This window comes from Sorghum bicolor, chromosome 6, assembly GCF_000003195.3.
Source record: "Sorghum bicolor cultivar BTx623 chromosome 6, Sorghum_bicolor_NCBIv3, whole genome shotgun sequence".
NCBI classification, from domain to species: domain Eukaryota; kingdom Viridiplantae; phylum Streptophyta; class Magnoliopsida; order Poales; family Poaceae; genus Sorghum; species Sorghum bicolor.
Window position 1 is genome coordinate 44,119,149 of NC_012875.2, and position 21,512 is coordinate 44,140,660.

The 21,512-nt window shown below is 40.3% G+C and overlaps 3 protein-coding genes and 1 long non-coding RNA gene across 5 annotated transcripts; 1 reads left to right on the forward strand and 3 right to left on the reverse strand.

Annotated features, from left to right (window-relative positions):
- On the forward strand, nt 400–5,094 carry LOC8073017 (G-type lectin S-receptor-like serine/threonine-protein kinase At2g19130). Of its 2 annotated transcripts, XM_021462538.1 has the most exons (2): nt 400–2,045; nt 2,149–2,326. In XM_021462538.1, the coding sequence occupies exons 1-2, from the start codon at nt 884–886 to the stop codon at nt 2,193–2,195; spliced, it is 1,209 nt and encodes a 402-aa protein (XP_021318213.1). In that variant the 5' UTR covers nt 400–883; the 3' UTR covers nt 2,196–2,326. The 2 variants fall into 2 exon arrangements, with proteins under 2 accessions (XP_021318213.1, XP_002446462.2); XM_002446417.2 differs by having other exon boundaries at nt 410–5,094.
- Nucleotides 9,162–11,331, reverse strand: LOC8073018 (anthocyanin regulatory R-S protein). Its single transcript, XM_021462539.1, has 5 exons — nt 11,258–11,331; nt 11,072–11,128; nt 10,258–10,953; nt 9,718–10,143; nt 9,162–9,585 (listed from the first exon to the last, which is right to left on the reverse strand). The coding sequence occupies exons 1-5, from the start codon at nt 11,282–11,284 to the stop codon at nt 9,514–9,516; spliced, it is 1,278 nt and encodes a 425-aa protein (XP_021318214.1). The 5' UTR covers nt 11,285–11,331; the 3' UTR covers nt 9,162–9,513.
- On the reverse strand, nt 11,330–11,898 carry LOC110436477 (anthocyanin regulatory Lc protein-like). The gene is made up of 3 exons (XM_021463579.1): nt 11,639–11,898; nt 11,451–11,547; nt 11,330–11,359 (listed from the first exon to the last, which is right to left on the reverse strand). Exons 1-3 carry the CDS (start codon nt 11,896–11,898, stop codon nt 11,330–11,332), a joined length of 387 nt encoding a protein of 128 aa, XP_021319254.1.
- LOC110436176 lies at nt 19,584–21,175 on the reverse strand. The gene is made up of 3 exons (XR_002453910.1): nt 20,936–21,175; nt 20,670–20,822; nt 19,584–19,705 (listed from the first exon to the last, which is right to left on the reverse strand). It is a non-coding gene; the product is annotated as an uncharacterized LOC110436176 (long non-coding RNA).

Consider the following 21,512-nt stretch of genomic DNA (forward strand, 5'->3'; position numbering starts at 1 on the left):
CATCTAAACAAGGCCTTAGTTCACATTAAAATCCAAAACTTTTTAAGATTTTCTATCACATTAAATTTTGCAGCATATATATAGAATATTAAATATAGATAAAAAAAATAAATAATTGCATAGTTTGTCTGTAATTTGTGAGATGAAATTTTTTAGCATAGTTAATTTATGGGTAGACAATAATTGTCGAATAAAAACGAAAATACTATAGTACCAAAATCCAAAAGGTTTTTGATCTAAACAATTACTTACTCTCTCCGTCTCACAAATAAATTCATTTCTTTGACCGTTACGATTCATATTTGACCATTCATCTTATTTAAATTTTTTGTTCAAATAATAAAATAAATACATCATTATAAAAATATATCTAACAATAAAATAAGTTATGAAAAAATAAATAATATTTATTAAATTTTTTTAAATAAGATGAATAATCAAATATGAATCATAGAAGTCAAAAAAATACAATTATTTGTGGGATGGAGGGAGTAGCTGCTTGCACATAGTGTACACTCTTACTTAAAATAATGGATCGTCAGCCTGCTGCAGCCTCTGATGTGATCCTTGTTCGCTTGAGTAGCCAACAGTACATTCTCCCACGGCTTATGAGCCAAACAAACCACAAATCACATGATTGAACGCCGGCAGGGAGTCGGGACCGTGGAATCTTCAGGCATCTTGACGAAAGCCCTTTGGCACGCAGCCGCCATTGCAGACCAAAGAGGAAAGAAATCTTCCAGCCAGGGTATGCTGGTCCAACTCAACGATTCTGTAGCTGCGCCGTGCATCGACTGGCGTTTCCAAACCATCCAACGCCAAATTTCGCAAGCATGCATACTCCCTGTGCTAACAAGGCTCCAATTCTAGCACTAATTCCGCTATGCCTCTCTCCCTACTACCCTTTGTGTTCATCTTCTTCCCGCTCAGCATCCTGGAAGTGCACTCATCTGCTTCAGCTCCTGCTCCTGGAAGGGACACCAACACCATGTTGCCTGGCCAAACGCTTGCCGGCAGCGACAAGCTCGTCTGCAGCACCGGCAAGTACGCGCTTGGCTTCTTCCAATCCCAAACCCGAACCAGCGGTAACTCCAGCTGCTGCTACTACCTGGGCATATGGATCAACAGAGTCCCCACCATAACTCCCGTGTGGGTCGCAAACGAGGACGATCCGATCGCTGATCTCACCACGGCGGTGCTCACAATGTCCCCGGCGGACGGCAACCTTACCGTCCTGAACCGCACCACCAAATCCATCATCTGGTCCACGTCCACCCAAGCCAACACCACAACCAACGGCACGATCGCGACGCTGACAGACGGTGGGAACCTCGTCGTGCGGAGATCTTGGAGCCCCTCCGGCGACGTCCTGTGGCAAAGCTTCGACCACCCGACGAATAGCCTCCTCCCCGGCGCGAAGCTCGGCAGGGACAAGGTCACCGGCCTCAACCGCCGTCTTGTCTCCAGGAAGAACTCGGCTGACCAGGCTCCTGGCGCCTACGCGTTGGAGCTGGACCCGACTGGTGCTGCTCAGTTCATCCTCGTTGAGCAGAATTCCGGAGTGACGTATTGGTCAAGCGGCGAATGGAACGGCCGATTCTTCGACGCTATACCAGATATGGGTGCCTATTCTGAATTCGTCGACAACAACAGAGAGGTGTATCTTGTGACCCCCTTGCGAGATGACAACATGGTCATGCGCCTTTCGCTGGAGGTTTCTGGTCAACTCAAGGCGTTCATATGGTACGAGCAGTTGCAGGATTGGGTAATTTCTGCTGTCCAGCCGAAATCTCAGTGTGATGTCTATGCAGTCTGTGGATCTTATTCAGTTTGCAACGACAATGTAAGCCCCTCTTGCGACTGTATGAAGGGCTTCTCCATCAAGTCGCTTGAGGATTGGGAGCTACTAGAGGATCGAAGAGGAGGGTGCATCAGGAATTCTCCATTGGATTGCAGTGACAAGAAAACAACAGATGGATTCTACTCCGTTCCATGCTCCGGAATGCCCTCGAATGCTCAGAGCTTAACTGTTGTTACTAATGAAGGTGAGTGTGCAAAGGTTTGCTTAAGTAATTGCTCATGCACTGCATATTCCTTCAGTGATGACCATGGCTGCTATGTCTGGCACGATGAACTGTTTAATGTCAGGCAACAACAGTATAGTGACCTTACTACTACGAAGGCGGAATTTCTGAAAGTTCGACTTGCTGCAAAAGAGCTGAGGATTTGGGAAAACCACAGAAGGAAAATGCTGGCTTGGGTTGTTACCAGTGCAACTATGCTGGCTTTGTTTGGACTTGTCCTGCTGCTGATGATTTGGAGGAAACGAACGATGCGATATTGTCGCGTGTCGAACAGTGTACAGGGTGGCAACGGAATTGTTGTATTTAGATACACTGACTTGCAGCAGGCAACAAAAGGTTTCTCATCCATACTAGGGAGCGGTGGTTTCGGCTCTGTTTACAAGGGGGTTTTACCTGACGGATCCATCATAGCAGTGAAAATGCTTGACGGCCTTCGTCAAGGGGAGAAACAATTCAGAGCTGAAGTGAGCTCAGTCGGTATGATCCAACATGTTAATTTAGTTAAACTGGTTGGTTTCTGTTGTGAGGGAAATAAGAGATTGCTAGTCTACGAGTACTTGCCTTACGGTTCTCTTGATGTTCATCTATATCAGAACAGTGCCACATTTCTGAACTGGAGAAACAGGTATCAAATTGCCCTTGGAGTTGCAAGAGGACTGGCATACTTGCATGAGAGCTGTCAGGAATATATCATACATTGTGATATTAAGCCAGAAAACATACTTCTTGATGCATCATTCGCGCCTAAAATTGCAGACTTTGGGATGGCAAAATTGGTACAAAGAAATTTTAGCGGAGTCTTGACGACGATGAGAGGAACTGTAGGTTATCTTGCACCTGAATGGCTTAGCGGAGTCGCTATTACAACAAAAGTTGATGTTTATAGCTACGGGATGGTGCTATTGGAAATTATATCAGGAAGGAGAAACACATACAAACAGTGCACTAGTTGTGGTCACAATGATGCTTATTTTCCTCTGCAAGTTGCCAATAATCTTCTCAAGGGTGATGTGCAGAGTTTGGTGGATCCTAAGTTGTCAGGGAATGCCAATATGGAAGAGGTTGAACGAGCTTGCAGAGCTGCTTGTTGGTGCATCCAAGACAAGGAGTCCGATCGACCGGCAATGGGTGAGATTGTTCAGATTCTAGAGGGTCTACGTGAGGTCGATGTGCCTCCACTCCCAAAGATACTCCAAGCTGTTGCAGGAAGCCCTCTATCAACTAGTTTGTAAATTGCATTCTTTTGGCCGAAATATGTAAGTTTCTTAGAGCTCTTACTTCTTATTAAGAGGTAATACCGATCACATTAACATATAATATCTCTAGATAAGAGGAATATTTTTCTTATGAAGACAAAACATTGTTTCCTACACCTAGAATATCATCTTTGCTCCATAAAAAATGTTCAATCATTATGAGATATATGCCCATTAACAAAATTTCATCTAAATATATCCATGTGAGATCTTGTTTTGAAGGATTTAAAGTAAGAAACATGATGAATATAATCAGAATTCAATTTAGATATTTAGTTCAGTAGTTAACACTTTTTTTAGTTTACAGAAAAGTATGATGGTTTCGTATCATGGGAACAGGTCTATTTGTTTGCCTAAACTAGGGTGGCCAGAGCGTACCAGCCGGGCGTGGCCAACACTAGATAGGCCCAAACGGTGCAATTGCATGTACAAACATGTATGACTACCCTGCATCACAAACATGATAGCCTTACCACCCTCACCTCCCTTTTCCTCACCTCATTGCCATTTCATCGAGCACCTCAGTGGTGTGAAATGCCAATGATGCCTTCTTTCTCTATGGTGGTGGTGCTACTGGCTACTGTTGTTGCCGTGATTGAACATCGACGCAAAGAGAGGCGAGGTGCTTGAACATCAACGTGAAGAGAGGAAAACCAAAGGCGTCCAAGATGACATGGTGGTGGTGGGCGGCCGCGCAAAGAGGGTGTGAAGGGAGGCAGGGATGGAGAAGCACCATGGTGGTGGTGTTGCTGGCTGCTCTTGTTGCCATGACGCCGTGCGAGTAAAGGTCGCCACGCTAGGGCTTGGCCACTCTGCAGGGAAGGGGCCCTGCCCTGGGGCAGGACTGTTGCTCTAGGTCGCCGTGCTAGTGCAGAGCGGCCGTGCCGGGGCAGGGTAGCCGTTACAGGGCCAGCTTGCCAGTAGGGGCAAGGCAGGAGTTAGGCGGGCTGCCGCGAGGCATGGCTCTCGCACTGTCATGACCTAGTCCTAACACTCTTGTGAGCATCAACATCATGTCATGAGCATTCTTGCTTTTGAAATCAAATAGTTAGAAACTAAACTCTGCACTCAAACTGCCCACTGTTGGATTGACGGATGATTCGCTAACTCCATAGACTATCCACCAGTCCATCTGCACGCGCTAACAAGTTTAGACTCTGTCAGTTAGTAACCTGACACCACCGAAGAGTCCACCGTCATGATGGTCTGTCTGATAGGATCGTCCCATGCAGAAATGAGAGGTGTCACTTTGGGAATCACTTGGTCCCACACATCACTACAGTTGTCCATTTTGTGGAGGCACCAAGGTAGAGAGCTCACCAACTTACTCACTCACTCTCACACTCCCACTCTCTCTCTAGTCCATCTCTCTCTCTACTCTCACACTCAAAGCAAGGAAGAGGTGAAGGGAAGGAGGAGAAAGGACAAGGGATAGGAGCTTGGAGGCAACATGAGATGGCCATGGAGATCACCTAGAGGCTGTCGTCCACAGGAGGTAGGGGTTAGAAGGGGGAGGAGCCCTCTTATCCTTGCCATATAGAGATAGGAGGAGGAGGCAAGAAGAAGAAGGTTTTGAATCACCAAGGAGGAGATCATCCGACTACTCCATCACCTAGGAGATCTTGGTACCTTGTTGTTGCAGCCCTTGGTAAGAATCTAACCAAGCCAAACCTAGGATCACATCTTTAAGAGCCAAAACCTAGGAAATATCAATTTGTGGCCTAGAGTTAGTTTGCACCCGATGTAGCTAGAACTAGCCAGCTAGATATACTCCATAGCCAGCTAGATATACTCCATAGAACCCTAGTAGTATACCCTAAAAATAGTTTACACATGCAAGCACCCTAGGTGAAGATTTGGATTTCAAGTTGTGAAGTGTTCATTGTCACTATTGACAGAGAGTCCCACATCACTAGCAGAGTGTTCGTCAGTACTGAATGTCTCGCTGTTCAGATCACCTGCATAGACAATGTCTGTAACCCACAAGCGATCGTCACTACACTGGAGCATCCAATGAGTTATACACCCTGGACAGAGGAGTGTCTAGAGAACTTTGATCATAGTTTTTGGGTATAGAAGAGTGTTTGTCGATATCCATGGAAGTGAGTATGAACATAAAATTATACTGACCACTTGTTGCCAATGGGGGTGACAAGCCAAGTAACTGATTGCGACTGTTTTGCCTATGAAACTGGCAAGAGGGATGGCTTCAGTCGGGAGTGACTGGAACATTGACCGGGCATCTAGTCGAACCTTTCGTTGGACATCATGGATGGGTTGGGGAAAGGTTGAAGCATCGAGGTATCCCATCTATACCGACGGGTCTTATGGGCGACGATATCCCTTGTTATAAGTGGGGTCAACTTGTACCCCTCAACAAAGTATAAAACTAAAAACAATAAGTTCTACTTCTAGATGTGGACTAGAGTTGGGATTGGAGATCAAGGCTCGTGGAAGAACGATTTCCCTTTTGCTAGTGCTTAACTTGATTATCTATGCTATGCTTAATAATGCTATGTCATTTATCACCTTTACTTTCCGGTATAAATGCTTTTATGCAAAGTTACATATTTTTTGCTACTACCCAAATGCATAATCCTTGTTTACTATATTGGGTATGTAACACCTAGAATACATTTCGCATATTAGAAAGCGTAATGTGATAAAAAGTTAAACTTGAGGTTTAATGAGTGGCAAAAAATATTTTTTTAGCCATCACTCGGATGGATGATCAGACACCATAGATGCATAGATCTCGTTGAATTCTTTTCGTTTGACTACTCATATGCATCGTTTGGAGTTTGGATGATCAAGATATAATTTTACAAGGTTTAATGAAATAAAAAGTACTGCTACAGTATCATGAATAATAACCCAAGGTTGCCTAGTCGAGTCCTTTTGTTTTCCTCATCCTCTAACACCCTGGTCAGAGCCACCCCTAGCCTGCAGTGCCACATCCAACAAAAAAAAGAAAAGAGGAGTAGGAGAGGGCCTAGGGTTTTCTCGTTGTCACCGCCGCTGCTGTCGGCACTGTCCATGGTGCTCGTTCTTCCTTCCGCAAAAGTGGTTAGGCTTTATCCCATCCCTTTGATTTGCCGGCCATGTTCGACATAGATTGGAACAGCGAGACGATTGTAGTGGCGACTGGCGAGGATCGCTATGAGTTGGAGGCAACGAGAAGGGGAAGAGGAGGGGAGGATGGAGTAGTCACCCAGAGTTTTGGTGTTGTGGTCACTGTGGTACCCTAGGTGAGGTTTGATCCTTTATCATAGCACTTCGTTTGAGGTGGATTTGGTTTAATAAACTGTGGTAGGAAAGGATTAGGGGTGAGGTTCCAAGGTTAGGCCTCGAATCCATGTTTTCCTGCAGTTCCCAGATTTGACAGTTTCAGTTGTTTGACGGTTTTAGATATCTTGGAGGCCGAATTAATTTTTGAAATGAACTCAGAACACGTAGAGAACTCAGAGATCTTTCCATGAAGTCAAAATGCAAGATTTTAGGCCAAACAATTTAGGAGATGTGAAATTCTGAATTCTGTTTCCTAAGTCTGTCGAAAATTCAGAGTAGTTAAGATCTAGCTCGTTTTACACCCTCTTCAAAGCAGAATTAGAGATTGTGATATAAATAAAGGTTGTAGATAATTTTACAAGCTTTCCATATTGTTAAAGAACATAATTTCTGGTTGGGTATAACTCCAGATATGAAATTTTGATGTTGGCTGTCCTGTTTTTCTGTCAGATTACAGTTACAGTTTCAGCCTTCAGTTTTTGATGTTGACTTAGGAGTTTGTCCAGGCCGAATTGTGAAGGAGAATATAATTGGTGGAATATTTGATATATTACATTGGGCCTTATGGGCTGATTATATAGGGTACATAAGACTAACACTTTATGTGGATACACAATGTGGTACTATTACTATTTACTCTAACAAATTGATCTAGTGTGCTATGGAGATTTTCATAGAAATCTATATGATCTTTCTATCAAGTATTTGAACTCTAATTTTAGCTGGATTGTTTGAGAGATATGAATTTTAAAAATGTCTTGCTTTGTTGTTTTGGCGGGTTGGAGCATAGAAGCATGTTATTCTTTCCTCTACATATTTGATTGTGTGTATATACTGAGTTATATGTTGAAAAACTGGTTGTGGCACTTTGGATCATCACTTGTGCTTTTGATCTTGTTTGGCAAATAGGCAAGTGAATGTAGCGGTGGTTTGCTACCGTTTTGGCATGTCATTTTCATCACCTACAACTTAATATCTATGACATGTCATGCCACTAATATCTAAAACTTAAGACCTTGGTTTATTCAACCTTATTTAATTATGGTCATATTTATTTATGCATGGTGATGTTATTATTCCATATTGCTACATGTGGCTAGCCCACAACCCTGAAGTTGAAGTTGAAGTGTCATTGATGGTGTACATTAATCTTATCGTAGCATGTCAAGTGCAATGCATCATTCATTTGCATTGGAAGTTATGTCGTTGACCTATGGTCACGACCCTACAGGTACAACGTTATGAGATACAGATCCACACCTAGTAGGGTGTGCAGGCAGGAGACATTTTGCATTGCATTCATTTGCATTCATGAAGTAAATTGAAGTGATATGTCCATGCTAGTATGAAGCTTTATCATCTGGCTATGTTCAAAATTGGAAGTCACTCATTTTATATTGATATTATATCATGTTTATTCTACAAGTGGAACTCCATGTTAAATTGTTGTTATTTAATTCAACTTATGATTTAAATGGCTTGTCAAAACAAGTTTGCAGATGTTTGATCGCACCCCTGCATTAATCAATCTAGGTACTTGATGCTTGCATGGAAGGGAAGAGGACTAGCAGCACATCTTCACTAATTCACCCACACATATAGTTACTAATGATGTGTTTGATTTGATGTAATAAAATAAGTTTATTTGTTAATGGGTTTATGTTGCCGAGTTTTAGAATTTGGCATGAGGAAAGAGACGTTAGTGACATCGTAGGGTTTTGTGGTGACCAGAGTGTTATAGGGTAAGTCCTGCGGAGTACAATCGAGTACTCACCATGTGTGATCTTTTCTATGCTCCTGAACCCTCTTCGGATCAGGAGTGGTGAAGGATCTCATGTTTCATAGATGCATGGATGTGGAACACCCATGTATTCGTTATCATGAATAAAAACTACGTTATGTTGAAAGACTTCCACTAGACTTCGATGACTGTAATGTGTGACCATGTGATGAACTAAGTGTGTGAACTAAGACTTGTAAACTTTAATGCTTTGAACTTGTAATGTGATCTAAGCACTAATTCACAGTATAAGTTTGTAATTTTAAAATATATATGTCTTGTATATACATGGACAAACATAGCATTCTGATTATTGAATTTCATAGTTGTAGAAGTTTGTAATTTATACATATATATCTCTCCTACTTTATGAATACTGATTTTTTCATAATAGCTTATATTAGTATTTACATATAGATTTGAGAGAGGTGGGTAATTTAGATGCAACTTGAGGGGGTTATATGAATTATGCTTCATAATGACAAAATGGGTAATTTAGATATATTTTAGGGGGTTATTTTGAATTATTTTTTAGAATGACAAGTGTGGGTAATTTATATACAAATTCAGGGGGTTATTTCAAATGATCTTTTATAATGGCAGATGTGGATAATTTATATAAAATTAGGGGTTACTTTAAGTATTTTTCATAATGTCAGAGGTGTAGTCTACCAAATTAAAGGCTGGATGTTTCTGATTATTGTAAGAATTTCTAGATTTATCTTTTTTCCTAGCACGTTTGGTGAAAGTTGACCATTAGGGCCTCCAATTAGTGATAGTAAGTTTTTCATAATGGCAGAGGTGTACAATAGATCCAATAGCTATTATCGGAGAGATGATTAGAGTCTACTAAATTAATGGCCGGATGTTTCTGATTATTCTAGGATTTATGTTTTTTCCTAACACGTCTGGTGAGAGTTAACGTGATGTCTTCGTTGGGACCTCTAATTAGTAATAGTAAGATAAGATGCTTCCATCTAAACTTCTTTTTCTTGACAAAAACCAAAAGTGCAGAACCCTGCAAAACACCTGATAAAAATGTGTTGCATATCACGATTTTAGGCCCTTCTCTGCAAGAAATACAACTTCGCTTCGATTCATGAGTTCATCGCTTCCCTATAGCTTTACGAAGAGCCTCGCTGATCATCCAAGGCACGACGGCACTGGAGCCTGCATACTGCAAAGAAATTGAACAGAAACAACTGCATCTGCATCAGCAAACCAAACTGTCCAACCAGCAAGAAGTCAAGGGAGCTACATGACTGCTAATTAACAAGATTGCAATTGGCATGTCTTTAGCCATTGATACCTTAGCTCGTATCTTAAGCCCCATAAAGCCATCTGGTGCCGAAGCCTGAACCGAGAGAACGTCCAAATGCAGGCCCTTGATGGAGTCAAACACTCGTGTCATCAGGAGCTCCTCCCACCGGCATTGCACCTCCAGGAGCACGTCCCTGTCCGAGACGGCGACGGTGACGTTGCTGGTGCCGTCCTTGGGCAGGACCCAGGGGTGCTCCTTCTCCACGTCACCGCTGAAGTCTGGGCTCTTCCTCTTGGAGCCCGCAGAGAGTTTCTTCCTGACACTCTCACTACCAATGCCACAGGGCTTTGTAGGCCTTGCTGTTGTTTCTGATGGGCGCGATAGAAGTTCCCTACTGGATTTTAGCTCTTGTACCTTTCGCTGAAGCTCCTTGAGGTAGGCTATCGTTTCGGCGAGGATCGACACTTTGTCCACCTGCCAAATTTTATAAAAAAACAAAATGTCTCCGAGTTTTGATACAAACGAACTAATGTTCTCAAATCAACAAGGAAGGATAAAAAAAGTTGATGCCATATATGTGTTCATTACCTTCTGAATGGACGGAACCAACAACTTGAGAATGAGGAACATCTCGTTGAGCTTCTCCCGGCGCTTTCGCTCTGACATGACGTGATTCTTGATGCCACTTTCCTGGGCTGTTCGTACCGTGCCCCCGACACCACAGTTCGCCCAAGCTCTGCCGCCGCTCACCACTTTCTTCAGCAATTTCTGCGGCTCTTCGACGGCCGGTACTGCCGCCGCTTCATCGGAGTAGGACCGCGAGGGCCTCGTCGTCCAAGGCATGAAACAGGTCGCGCGAGAGCCGTCAACTGGTGCGCTTGAGGTGTCGGCAACGTTGTTAGTAGTAGCCCTAGCCCCCAGGGGCGGTGAGGGGACTTCGAAATTATTAGACCCGTCCAGCATGATCCAGCTATCCTCTAGTGGTAGTGGCTGCACGTCCATTTCCTCGAAGAGGCTGTAGAACTCGTCCATCTCCTTCGTCATGTGCTCCAGGCTTGCATTTGACAGGCCCTCAGCTTCTCCTAGCTCCTGTCCATGTCCCCCTGTGGCAGTCATCGTCTCCACCATGGCATTGTGACCGAGGTCCTCGAACACAACAATGTCTGCGGTCTCGCCGGCTTCGTTTGCTGACGGGTTGGAGCTCGGCTCTTCAGAGTATGTCGGACATTGCGACTCCCAGAAAGCTGCGGTTGCTCGGCTGACCAAGCCTGGGTCCTCCGGCACCTGACAATATATATCATTTAGTTTGGTGATACACTAATATATCATTGTAAAATTTCTCATTTTCAGATAATGTAGTATATATCTATACTGCCACTTGCCAGTGAACAACTGAACATACCCTATTAGTTGTACCCAGCTCAAGCACACCACCCATAACCGGGATGCAGACGATTAACTGCAGAAAACACGATCCAAGATGCAGTTAGTTGTAGCAGTGAGAAATCTGCAGACTACACAGTATGAAAGTGCCCAGTGCCCCAGTGTAATGTTTCCGACCAGATCAGAAAGCTTGGAAAGCGCTTACCTGAATGGACGCGCTCTGCTTGACCATACGTAGTCAGTTAGGCACACATCATGCAGGTACCGCACACGTAGTTCATGATGATTCAACAAAGATCGCAATCGACTAGTGAAAAACATGCATGAAAGGCAATAATAACAGAAGAATGCAGATCGAGTGGTCTTTCCCGTCAGAACAACTGAGAGAACGTGCATACCTTGGCCAGGAGCGCGCGGGGGAAGGCTTTGCTGTCGGCGAGGTGCGCGTTGCGCAGCCAGACATGCTCGTTGCTCGCAAAACTCCTGCCCGGCAACCTGTGGCAGCACAAAAAAAAAAAATCATTGGTACTATCAGGGGCGCATCAGCTATATATGTTTGCTGTATGGATCAAGCAGTAATCGCTACCCTTGGCCAGGCCGGAAGGCGTAGGTCATGCAGATCACGTAGTACCACTCGGTGTCACCGAGGTCCTCCGGCGACAGCGAGCCGACCGGCCGTGCCGGCGCTGCGCGACGGTCGCACTCGCCGGAGAGGAGGGCCTCGTACAGCTGCCGGAGCTGTTCGCTCCTCTGCATGACGAGCTGGTCAGCTGTCAGCTTCACAGAGTTGGAGATCTTCCTCGTCTTTACCTCGCCGTTGTAGAACCCATCCGTCCACGTCAGCATCCTGCAACTATGTTTTCCCTTAAAAGCAAGATCAATATAAAGCCAAATGCTTAACTATATATAAGTTAAGTTATCAGAGTCAAGTTATTAGACAATACTTATCTTCTATATGTCTATAAAAAATTGTCTTTATTATTATTATTTGGTACCATGTCTCACACTAGCTATATATGGGTGGCGCCAGCAAGGTATTCTAGGTAAATCGTGCGGGCAGAAAGGCCCCTAAACACCCACATGAGGAATAAAGAATATCTTCGCAAATGAATTACTTGACGTCATGAGCTCTAAGCACACATTAGCACTAATGGTGCATGCATGCATGTGGAGAGCATACGGGGTCAACATCGACATGGAGTCCTGAGTCGCTTAGAGACAAGCGTGTGGTCGTCCGTGGCCATGCTACAAGGCAATGAGCTTGTGCGAGACGTCTATGCCACAAACCCTAAACCATAAACCCTAGGTCCACCACTGTCTAGGTTCCCGTTAATCCTGTGCTTAGCTTGTTTTACTGAGTTGAGAGCTAAGTTTTTCCCTCTCTTCTCCATATCAGTAGAAATGCTTACTAACATGGCTATAAAACAAGTACTGTACTTGTTATAAATAGTTATTATATAGTTCTAACTTTGAGGCAGAAATTTCTACTGTAGCATATGTAGATATGTCATATGTGTTGAAAGCTTAAGATCCTAAAATTTTCTTTGTCATGACTCTTACTCTTCAGTTTCTTCATGACACTGTAGCAAAAGTTTTTTCCCCCTCTCCATTCCACCCAAAACGAACTAGCAAGCAGGAGAAACCGGTGAAGCCGGGTCAGATGGGCTTCATTGGTTCTTCTACAGTAGTACTATAGCACGCTACAATGCATATAAGCGAAGCCCCAGGCTCACCCAAAAGACCCAAAAATAATAAGTTTTTTTACCCATTAATTGGAAGTCCAAGAGTCAAATGCATCTGTCTTTCGTTGTCCCCTTTAATACAAAATTTGGGTGAAAATGATAATCTCATGTATATGAGTTTTTTTTAACGTTTCATTTGTCAGCCTAGAAATTTTTGTTTCATGCAACGCTGCAACATAATTTCTTCTTAGCACCTACTCTCTCTCCTTCCCATTAACTCAAGCATGAGAATTTATAAGGAATGAAAAATGTGTGATTCACAATGAAACGAAAAGAGAAGAGAAACATGTATAGAGATGTATTAGAAAAAAGAAAATTGTATATTGTGGAGCGAGAATGACAAATAATATAAGACAACCTTTTTTTTGCGGCTCTAATAATATAAGGCAACCTTAAAAGCCTAGAATTACTCTTATTGTAGAGATTTTATATCTTTCCCTAATATATAATTATAAAAATGTCAGTCCACCAGGTATCTTTCTTTCTGCTTATCTAGTCCATACAGGCTTCAGTGCACAATATTTTTCCTTCAACTCCGATCTCTACTTGGATTATGGTTTTCAAAGTCGATCCTGTTCAGTTTGAAAATTATCTCTATCTATCTACACCTCCGAACCATGCTCGAAATGGTAAAAAAAATCAAATCGGAAAAATGATGCCGCTTAGCCTACCTACAACTTTGCACGACCAACAGGGAACACGTCGGGATTTACCATGGGCAATTGGGCATGCAATAACTACAAAAAGGAAAAGGCCAAAAATCAAAGAGCAGACCATAATTTAAAAACTGTGCGTAAAGAAGAAAACATCTTTTATTATAAATTATAAACTTTAATTAAAATTATTCCTTTTGAATAACTAATATATACAATTCGGAAAGCAAATAAAAAATTACACAAACGATGGTGATAGTAACAAATAATTGTTAAATAGCTAGAAAATATTAATAACAAAAGAAAAACGCATGACCACTATGTCATGGCGGTCAAAGGCAAGAGGATGCGCGCAAGGCTAGCCATGCGTGTCTGCCTCTACCACTCATGTTGGATGGTGATATCAACACTAGCCAAATCAAGCAATGCCAGCTTTCGTTGCCAGTGCAAATGACCATTGTGTATGGAGGGCACGTACTATCAAGTTATTTTTTCCCGTTATAATACATGGACATGATTCTATCTTTAATAATTTTCTCATCGTTGATTTGTATTCCTTATTGATTAATTGTGTGCTATTGGTCTCAACTTTAACAAAAATTGCACCACGAACGAGCTATTGATGACTTAAACAAAAGAAAATATCTCGAGTCAAAATCAAGGAGTCAAGAATATGCAAGAGAGAAGGACGTGACTTATGATGGGTAGCATTACTGTGAGATTGAATAGGGGTCTTAAATCTTACATGTGAGATCATGGATGATGGTGGACTCATATAGCATGACATTTAGATCGAACGATTGTTATAGAAGAAGAGTAAGATCACGTATGACGTAGGGCTCATGTTGCACGGCGTACAGATCGAACGATTATTATAGAAGGAGAAACCCAAAAAACTCATTTGTTATAGTGTGCTGATATGTTTTTTAGCATAATGTTGAGTGCAATAAAAATATAATGATGTAAATGAAAAATTGTTGTTTTCAAGATAAAATAAGACATGGATGTTAAACTATAGATGATGCTATACCTTTTCACCCATTGCAACACACGGACACTTCTGCTAATTTAGAATAAAATACTTATTCCGACAGATACATAGCGTTTCTCTTTTTTACCACATGGTAAGACAGATCTGTAATGTGAGATGTGCATCTGTCAGCTTTACAACAGGAGTCTCTCTATTACTTTAACCTAAATATTAAATACAGATCTATGAGTTATTATATATATGATATACTACTACATCACACATATTTTATTTTTTAGTTAGTATAATTTTGAAATATAAACATTTGATCAAATTTTTGTAGATTTTAACAAGCTTATACGGACATCAACATTTAAATTTTGTTTCGTTGATATTCAGTAATTTCACTAAAGAAGAACAGATCAAATCGTTGTTAGATCATCCTTAGTGGGAGTTTTATGACACAGTTTTCAACGTATCCATAGTTTGAAAATTGTGCATAAGAGTTTCATCTCTATGAAAATCTCTCTACTCCCATAAAACTCTTATCATCTCTCTTCATTAATATGGTGCTACATCAGCATATTTAGTGCCTATAAAACTCTATTAAAACCCTATTGAGATTGACCTTATTTACTAGAAAGCCTACGTCACTGACGAATTTTCTTGGATAGACAGAATCGTAAGGGCACTCACAATGCAAGACTCTATCACATAGTCCAAGACACTTAATTACATATTATTTATGGTATTTTGCTGATGTGGCAGCATATTTATTGAAGAAAGAAGTAGAAAAAATAAGACTCTAAGTCTTATTTAGACTCCAAGTCCACATTGTTCGAGGTAATAAATAACTTTAGACTCTATAATAGAGTCTGCATTGTGAGTGCCCTAATAAATGGCTTAACTAGTTTCCAGTTGCCCAACACTTTAGTCTAGTCTGTGATCTAATTTAAACTAAAGCTTTGCTGCTGAACTCTTAAATAACTGTGACATCGAATATGGTTGCGATTACATGTTACCTCACAGGCTGTAATATGTGAAATATATTTATTTATTTTATAAAACAGGGTTCAATGAGGGAACTTTCAGATTAGAAAATCTTTCTTTAGATCTAATTGATACATACTCCTGTCCCAAAATAAGTGTCATTATTTGGTTTCCAAGAAGTCAAAAAGTTCAGTTTAACTTTGACCAAATATATAAGAAAATATTAGTACTTATAATATATAATTAGTATCATTATATAGATGTGTTGATTCTATTTTCATAACAAAATTATTTGAAGATACAATAATGCAAATATTTTCTACAAACCTAATCAAATTTAAGAAAATTTGACTGACATGAATACCTTAACGTTGGATGAAAAGTACATGAATTGTTATAATGTTAGGTATGGCAAATATTTTTATTGGAGACTTTAATTTAATTAGACGTGACATATATTTGAGGCTTGCTGCTTGTAACATGTATTCATGTACCCTAAAGTGATTAACGTGACATGTTTGTATATTTTGATGACCATTTTGCACGTACGTTAAGATATGCACTTTCACCTAATAATAAGCGTTGTTTAATTTTATGCAAATTTCATGTACGTGCTGCAGTACTTGATGAAGCTTCTAAAAGACATGGTAGCTTGTAACACCCTAAAATTTGCTCCTTTCAAAATAGATGAAAATCGATTTAGTTTTGTATTTTTTTTGTGCTCATGAAAATATAGGAAAAAAATAATATTTTTCATTAGATTAAAGTTTATCATAAGGCTTAGCAACATGGTTGTGTATACATGCTGATGCATATGATTTTGGGTGATGTCTGCTTATTGCTCCTTTGTGTGTTGATAGTAAGAAAAATATTTAAAATACATTTAGTAGATCGATATTCCTTATTCGACACGTATTTATCTTTTTCTACAATCAAATTCCTTGTCTCTTAGCTCAAGATTTCGGTCAGGGTCTCTCAGAATCTTTTCTTTCAAACCTAAGTCATTCGTTTGAGTTTCTCGTCCATTAAGCAATATCTACAAACTTCTCGGGTATTTTTCTAGCCTTTTCTATGAGCATAAATCTAATTTTAGATGCCCCAAATTATCTCATCATAAGCTCCAAATACTTTATTTGGATTCCTCATGTTCTATAATATCTCTGAGAATTTTTCCCAAATTTTCGAAGCTTTCGGAGTATTTTTCGTGGCTTAACTACTAATTATGAACTTTTCTAGAATTATTTTATCCATGAAAATAATTAATTTCGAAAATAATAATTTCTTCATTTTACTCAAATCCAACGTCATCATGATTCAAAGACCAAATGTTTTATTTACTAATGGGCTTTAATAATTAATTAGGCCTATTAGTAAAGATGGAGATTTCAACATCAATTAGTACCATATTGCTAATTGATGTGGATGTGACGAGTTTTTCTCCCTATATATGTACCAACTTTTTGGGTTAAGCACACACCAAAACTACCATGAGGGAAGCCCCAGGTTTAGGAATCCCTAGGTAGTAAATCAATTTTTCTTCCCCTCTTTATCATCCCAGCATTGCTGATCCATCTACTATCGCTATTCTTATCACGGAGGTGGAGAATCGTTTGAGCAGCAGGTCTGGTCATCAACGCCTGCTGTCTTCTTTGGTGCTTCTCTGTTGTTGGTAAGGAACCGTGCATAACCTTGCTTTTAGTTCACGCATCTATCCTAATTCAAGCATAATCCTCATCAGCTGACTACACTAGATATCTATTTGAGCAGTCGCTGCATCTTACCATCCTGCAATCCAAAGCCAAACCAGTGGAAGGACTCAAGCCAGCTTGCTCCGTTGCATGCCACAAGTGACATAATGATTAATGGTCAGCCCAACCTCCTTTCCAATTCAGTGATAATCACGTCACATGTTTCTGAGTTAAATAAATTAGCTACTAATTTGATTAGTGTGCATGCTACCACTTTTCTAAATTAAAAGCAAACATAGGTTCTGCGCCATGATATTTTATAAGCAAACATTAATATGATCTCCCTTGATTAAAATAAATTAAGCTTGTGACTATTTCTTTTGTAATATAAAACTCTCGACGGTAATATTATTTAGTGTGTATTAATTTACATTTTCAAAAAAAATAAAATTAGTTTTATCTCGATTTTGTAACTCAAATATAATTTAACTTAATCTAGGTATTTCTATGAAGTATTTCCAAATGAACCCGCTCCAAAGCGTCTATCTGGTTTATGCTATTTGTTTCCGAACCGGCCCAGCACTAATCGCTCAGGAAATTACAAGTTTGCCACTGATTTTCTTTTGGTCATAAAATATTCATTTTAATTCCGTTTTGACCCATTCAAATTGCGTTAGACTCGTCTTTGAAATATCTACATGTTAGTAACACTGTTTTCTCAGTTTGAAACTTTATAATTTCGTGACTTTAATTAATTATTTTTCTATATAAATCTTAGAAAATTCATAAATTTTCCGTTTTAGCTTCGATTTTCGTGATATTTACGTTCGTGTGATCGTAGTGGTGTGTAGAATCTTTTTATAAACTTTTCATACTATTTTTATATGATTGGTGTACTGTTCTAATTGTAGCCTTGTTTGCTTCGTGTATGTTTGTTGCCGTATGTTTGTGATCGATGATCGGAATTAGTCGGTGAGCAATTCGTGGTGATCAAGAGTGCTTCAGTGATCAAGATCAGCAAGAGCATTTGGTTTAAGGCAAGTATAACATTTGGATTTTAATTCTGTGACCATGATCCTGTGACTATATTAATGTTAAGTAATAAATGATAAAAATGACTTTTTAGCAACTTGATGATTTGTCTGTACGTGATCACCCGGGACAACAGTGCAACCATGAGGGCTATAATGGCTCTGGCTTTAGCTCAGTATGAAGACCTTTTCTAGCTTGTTAGAGGTTACCCGAAAGGGCGGAGGGGCTGAACCGTTTTGGGTATAGTGCGAGCCCCTGTCCTTATGTGTATAGGCTGCGCGTCATTGTGCCATTTGGAAGGGGGGTATCTATATCTGCGCGCAAAGAAAACCTTGCGGCCCTAACATGTTAGACGAACTTTTGAAAGGCTTCATAGTGATCCCTGCCGACCTTCCTTGGAAGTGGGTTAAGAGGCTGATCACCTCGGGCGAAAGGGTAAATCATGACTCATGGGTAAAGATGTACAACCTCTGCAGAGTGTTAAAACTAGTATACTAGCCGAGCTCACGGTCAGGAGCGGCCTTGGGGACATCTACATTAAGGGTGATGATTCCTGTGTGTTAAAATACTCATTATTTATTGTTTAATGCTTTACATTATTTATGTCACATTGATCATGAGATTGTGGGATATATACAATCTAGTTGCTATACTTGTGGAGTTCGACATGGACTCACTCTTGCTATTTCCCCCACACCTCAGGAGAAGTTTTGGGCTTGTGATCAACCAGTCAGTTGGATCCTGTAGAGGGAAGTTAATACCCGAAGTTTGGAGTTGTCTGTCCGCTGTTTGATATCAAAGGTTATATCTTTTATACTAAGTACGTTATATATTTATGCATTGTCTTTTGATATTACCCCTTATTTGTAGCTATATGTGAGATTTGACTTCTAAGACTCACATATGGTGTATATCTGATTTTATCCTTAAAATCGGGTATTACATAGCTCATGAACTCATAGTATGATATTGATGGAGGATATATACCTGTAGATGTATATGCGTACATAAAACCACAATACGATATTGGTAGGCAAAGAACATACTTGCATGGACGAATTATATAATGTGGCTAAACTTATATTCAAGAGAATATTTCTGAGATGGATGAAAATTCTTCAACATGAGGATAAAAAAAACACTAGAGCATGCAGGACCGGTTGGGAAACCGGGACTAATTAAATGGGTTTCCCATATGACATTACGAATCCAGGACTAAAGGGTCCCCTTTAGTTCTGGTTACAGGAACTAGGACTAAAAGTGGATCTTTAGTCCTAGTTGCTATTATTAACCGGGACTAAATAGAATGAGTATGTTTTATTTTCTCCCATTGCAACCGGCATGTTTGCTAGCTAGTCAAGTAACTAATTCAAAAAATCTAAGAGCATCTCTAAGAGTTCTTTAAATCTCTTTCTCAATCCTTGGTTTTTAGCAAGATGAGAAAAAACCCCTCTCCAACAACTCTTAGTCCATCCTCCTAATCTTTTAGAACTTGGAAAAGTCACCATGTTCCGTGTAAAGTTACATGCTTCCGAGTCGCGTATATCTTTTCTCTTCCGTGCGTTTTTGTCGGTCAATCTAAAGGTGAAAGAGCGTAAAAAGAATAAAGAGTAAAAAAGGGTTCCACGATGCAAATGTATAAAAGTGAAAGAATATATAAAAGTGGTTAGGATAATTTAGAAATAGTATATGATTCTGGATGTAAATTGTCTCCTATATTTTAGGAGTGAATTATTAGAAACTCTTGAAGATGGCCTTCTTTATCCTTTCAATATTTTTTAGGAGTTGTAAAACTTCATGTTTTTATAAAAAAAATTTAGTACTTTTGGAGATGCTCTAGGTAAATCAATGCAAATGTATAAAAGTGAAAGAATATATAAAAGTGGTTAGGATAATTTAGAAATAGTATATGATTCTTGATGTAAATTGTCTCCTATATTTTAGGAGTGAATTATTAGAAACTCTTGAAGATGGCCTTCTTTATCCTTTCAATATTTTTTAAGAGTTGTAAACTTCATGTTTTTATAAAAAATATTAGTACTTTTGGAGATGCTCTAAGTAAATCAATGGCTCGGATTTATTTCGGATATTACCTAGGTAACAGGAGTATATCTAGTTTCGGCTCAAAACTTATGTGATATTACAATTGGAAAGATACAAGTTTCCCAGTTTGGTAATGATGGTAACACAACACTGCATAGCTTAGAGAAGACACACTAAAAGAATTGGATGTAAAACAAAGGAGATTGAAGAGTAACAAGGTTTCATTATTCAGTATAACTAAATTGGATGCAAAACTTGGCGAACACCGTCCTCGCAAACTAAAAAAATTAACCATTTTTGTGCGAAAAAAAGGATAAGTAAATGACTACAATCGCATCACCGGCCGGATCCGAGTTTCTTTATTTAATGTATGTATGCGCTGGGATATAATAATAAAGCTGATAAAAGCTCATGCAACTGATGTGGCGATCATTATCCAAGTTCGTTGCAGAAAACTGCCAACGAAATAGGAATCAACTGTATATTATTTACACTTTACCCTGGTTGAGTGCTTGAAATGGACCAGAAGAGGGCATAGGTCCAGTTGATGCTCCTCGCGGCTGCAGCGAGCTGGTTCCTCAACTGCCTCTCTGCAGGCTGCTGCAGTTCTTGCTGAACCAGGGAAGCTGATAGTGCCATATCGCACGCCTTACTGCACGCAGAAGCCAGATGCGTTACAATAAGCGACGACGAAGAAGCTAACTAAGATCGAATATAATACCAGCAGCTCGTGCAATTGGCAAGTAACCATTTCCCATTTCATACCTGATACTGTAGACTATATATGTGAAGGAACCACGCACAAAGAGAGCACCAGCTCGATTCTAGCTGAAAGTAGCTGGAGAAGCAGCAGAACGATATATATATAGATGCAAAAGCTTTCATGCAGCGGTGGACAAGATCGAATCAGAGGAGCTCCGGGAATGAACGCCTATATATATTCTATCAAGACCTTGTTGGCAATGGCGTATGTACCTTGGAATCCAAGATGGGTATATGTGGAGCTCCAAGTGACCGAGCAAGTCCGTAACGCGCAAGAAGTATTATATAGCACTAGCTAGCGCCCCAGCCTGTAGCAGCGCATTTAGTAAGGAGTGTATGTTAGAAATAAAAGCAATTTAGCGATGTATAAATTAATTCTGATAATAAGAAAAAGACTAACAACATGTATGACAGATATATGAATCGAAACTACCACTACGATTTGAATCAAGTTCATGGGATCTAGTGCTAGCAACGGCGAACACTGGGCGCAGTGGGAAGAAGACGTCCAGCGAGCAGTCACAACGGCGCTTCCCAAAAACCTGATATGCCCCCTACCCCGTGCTGAGACGCGAGAAGA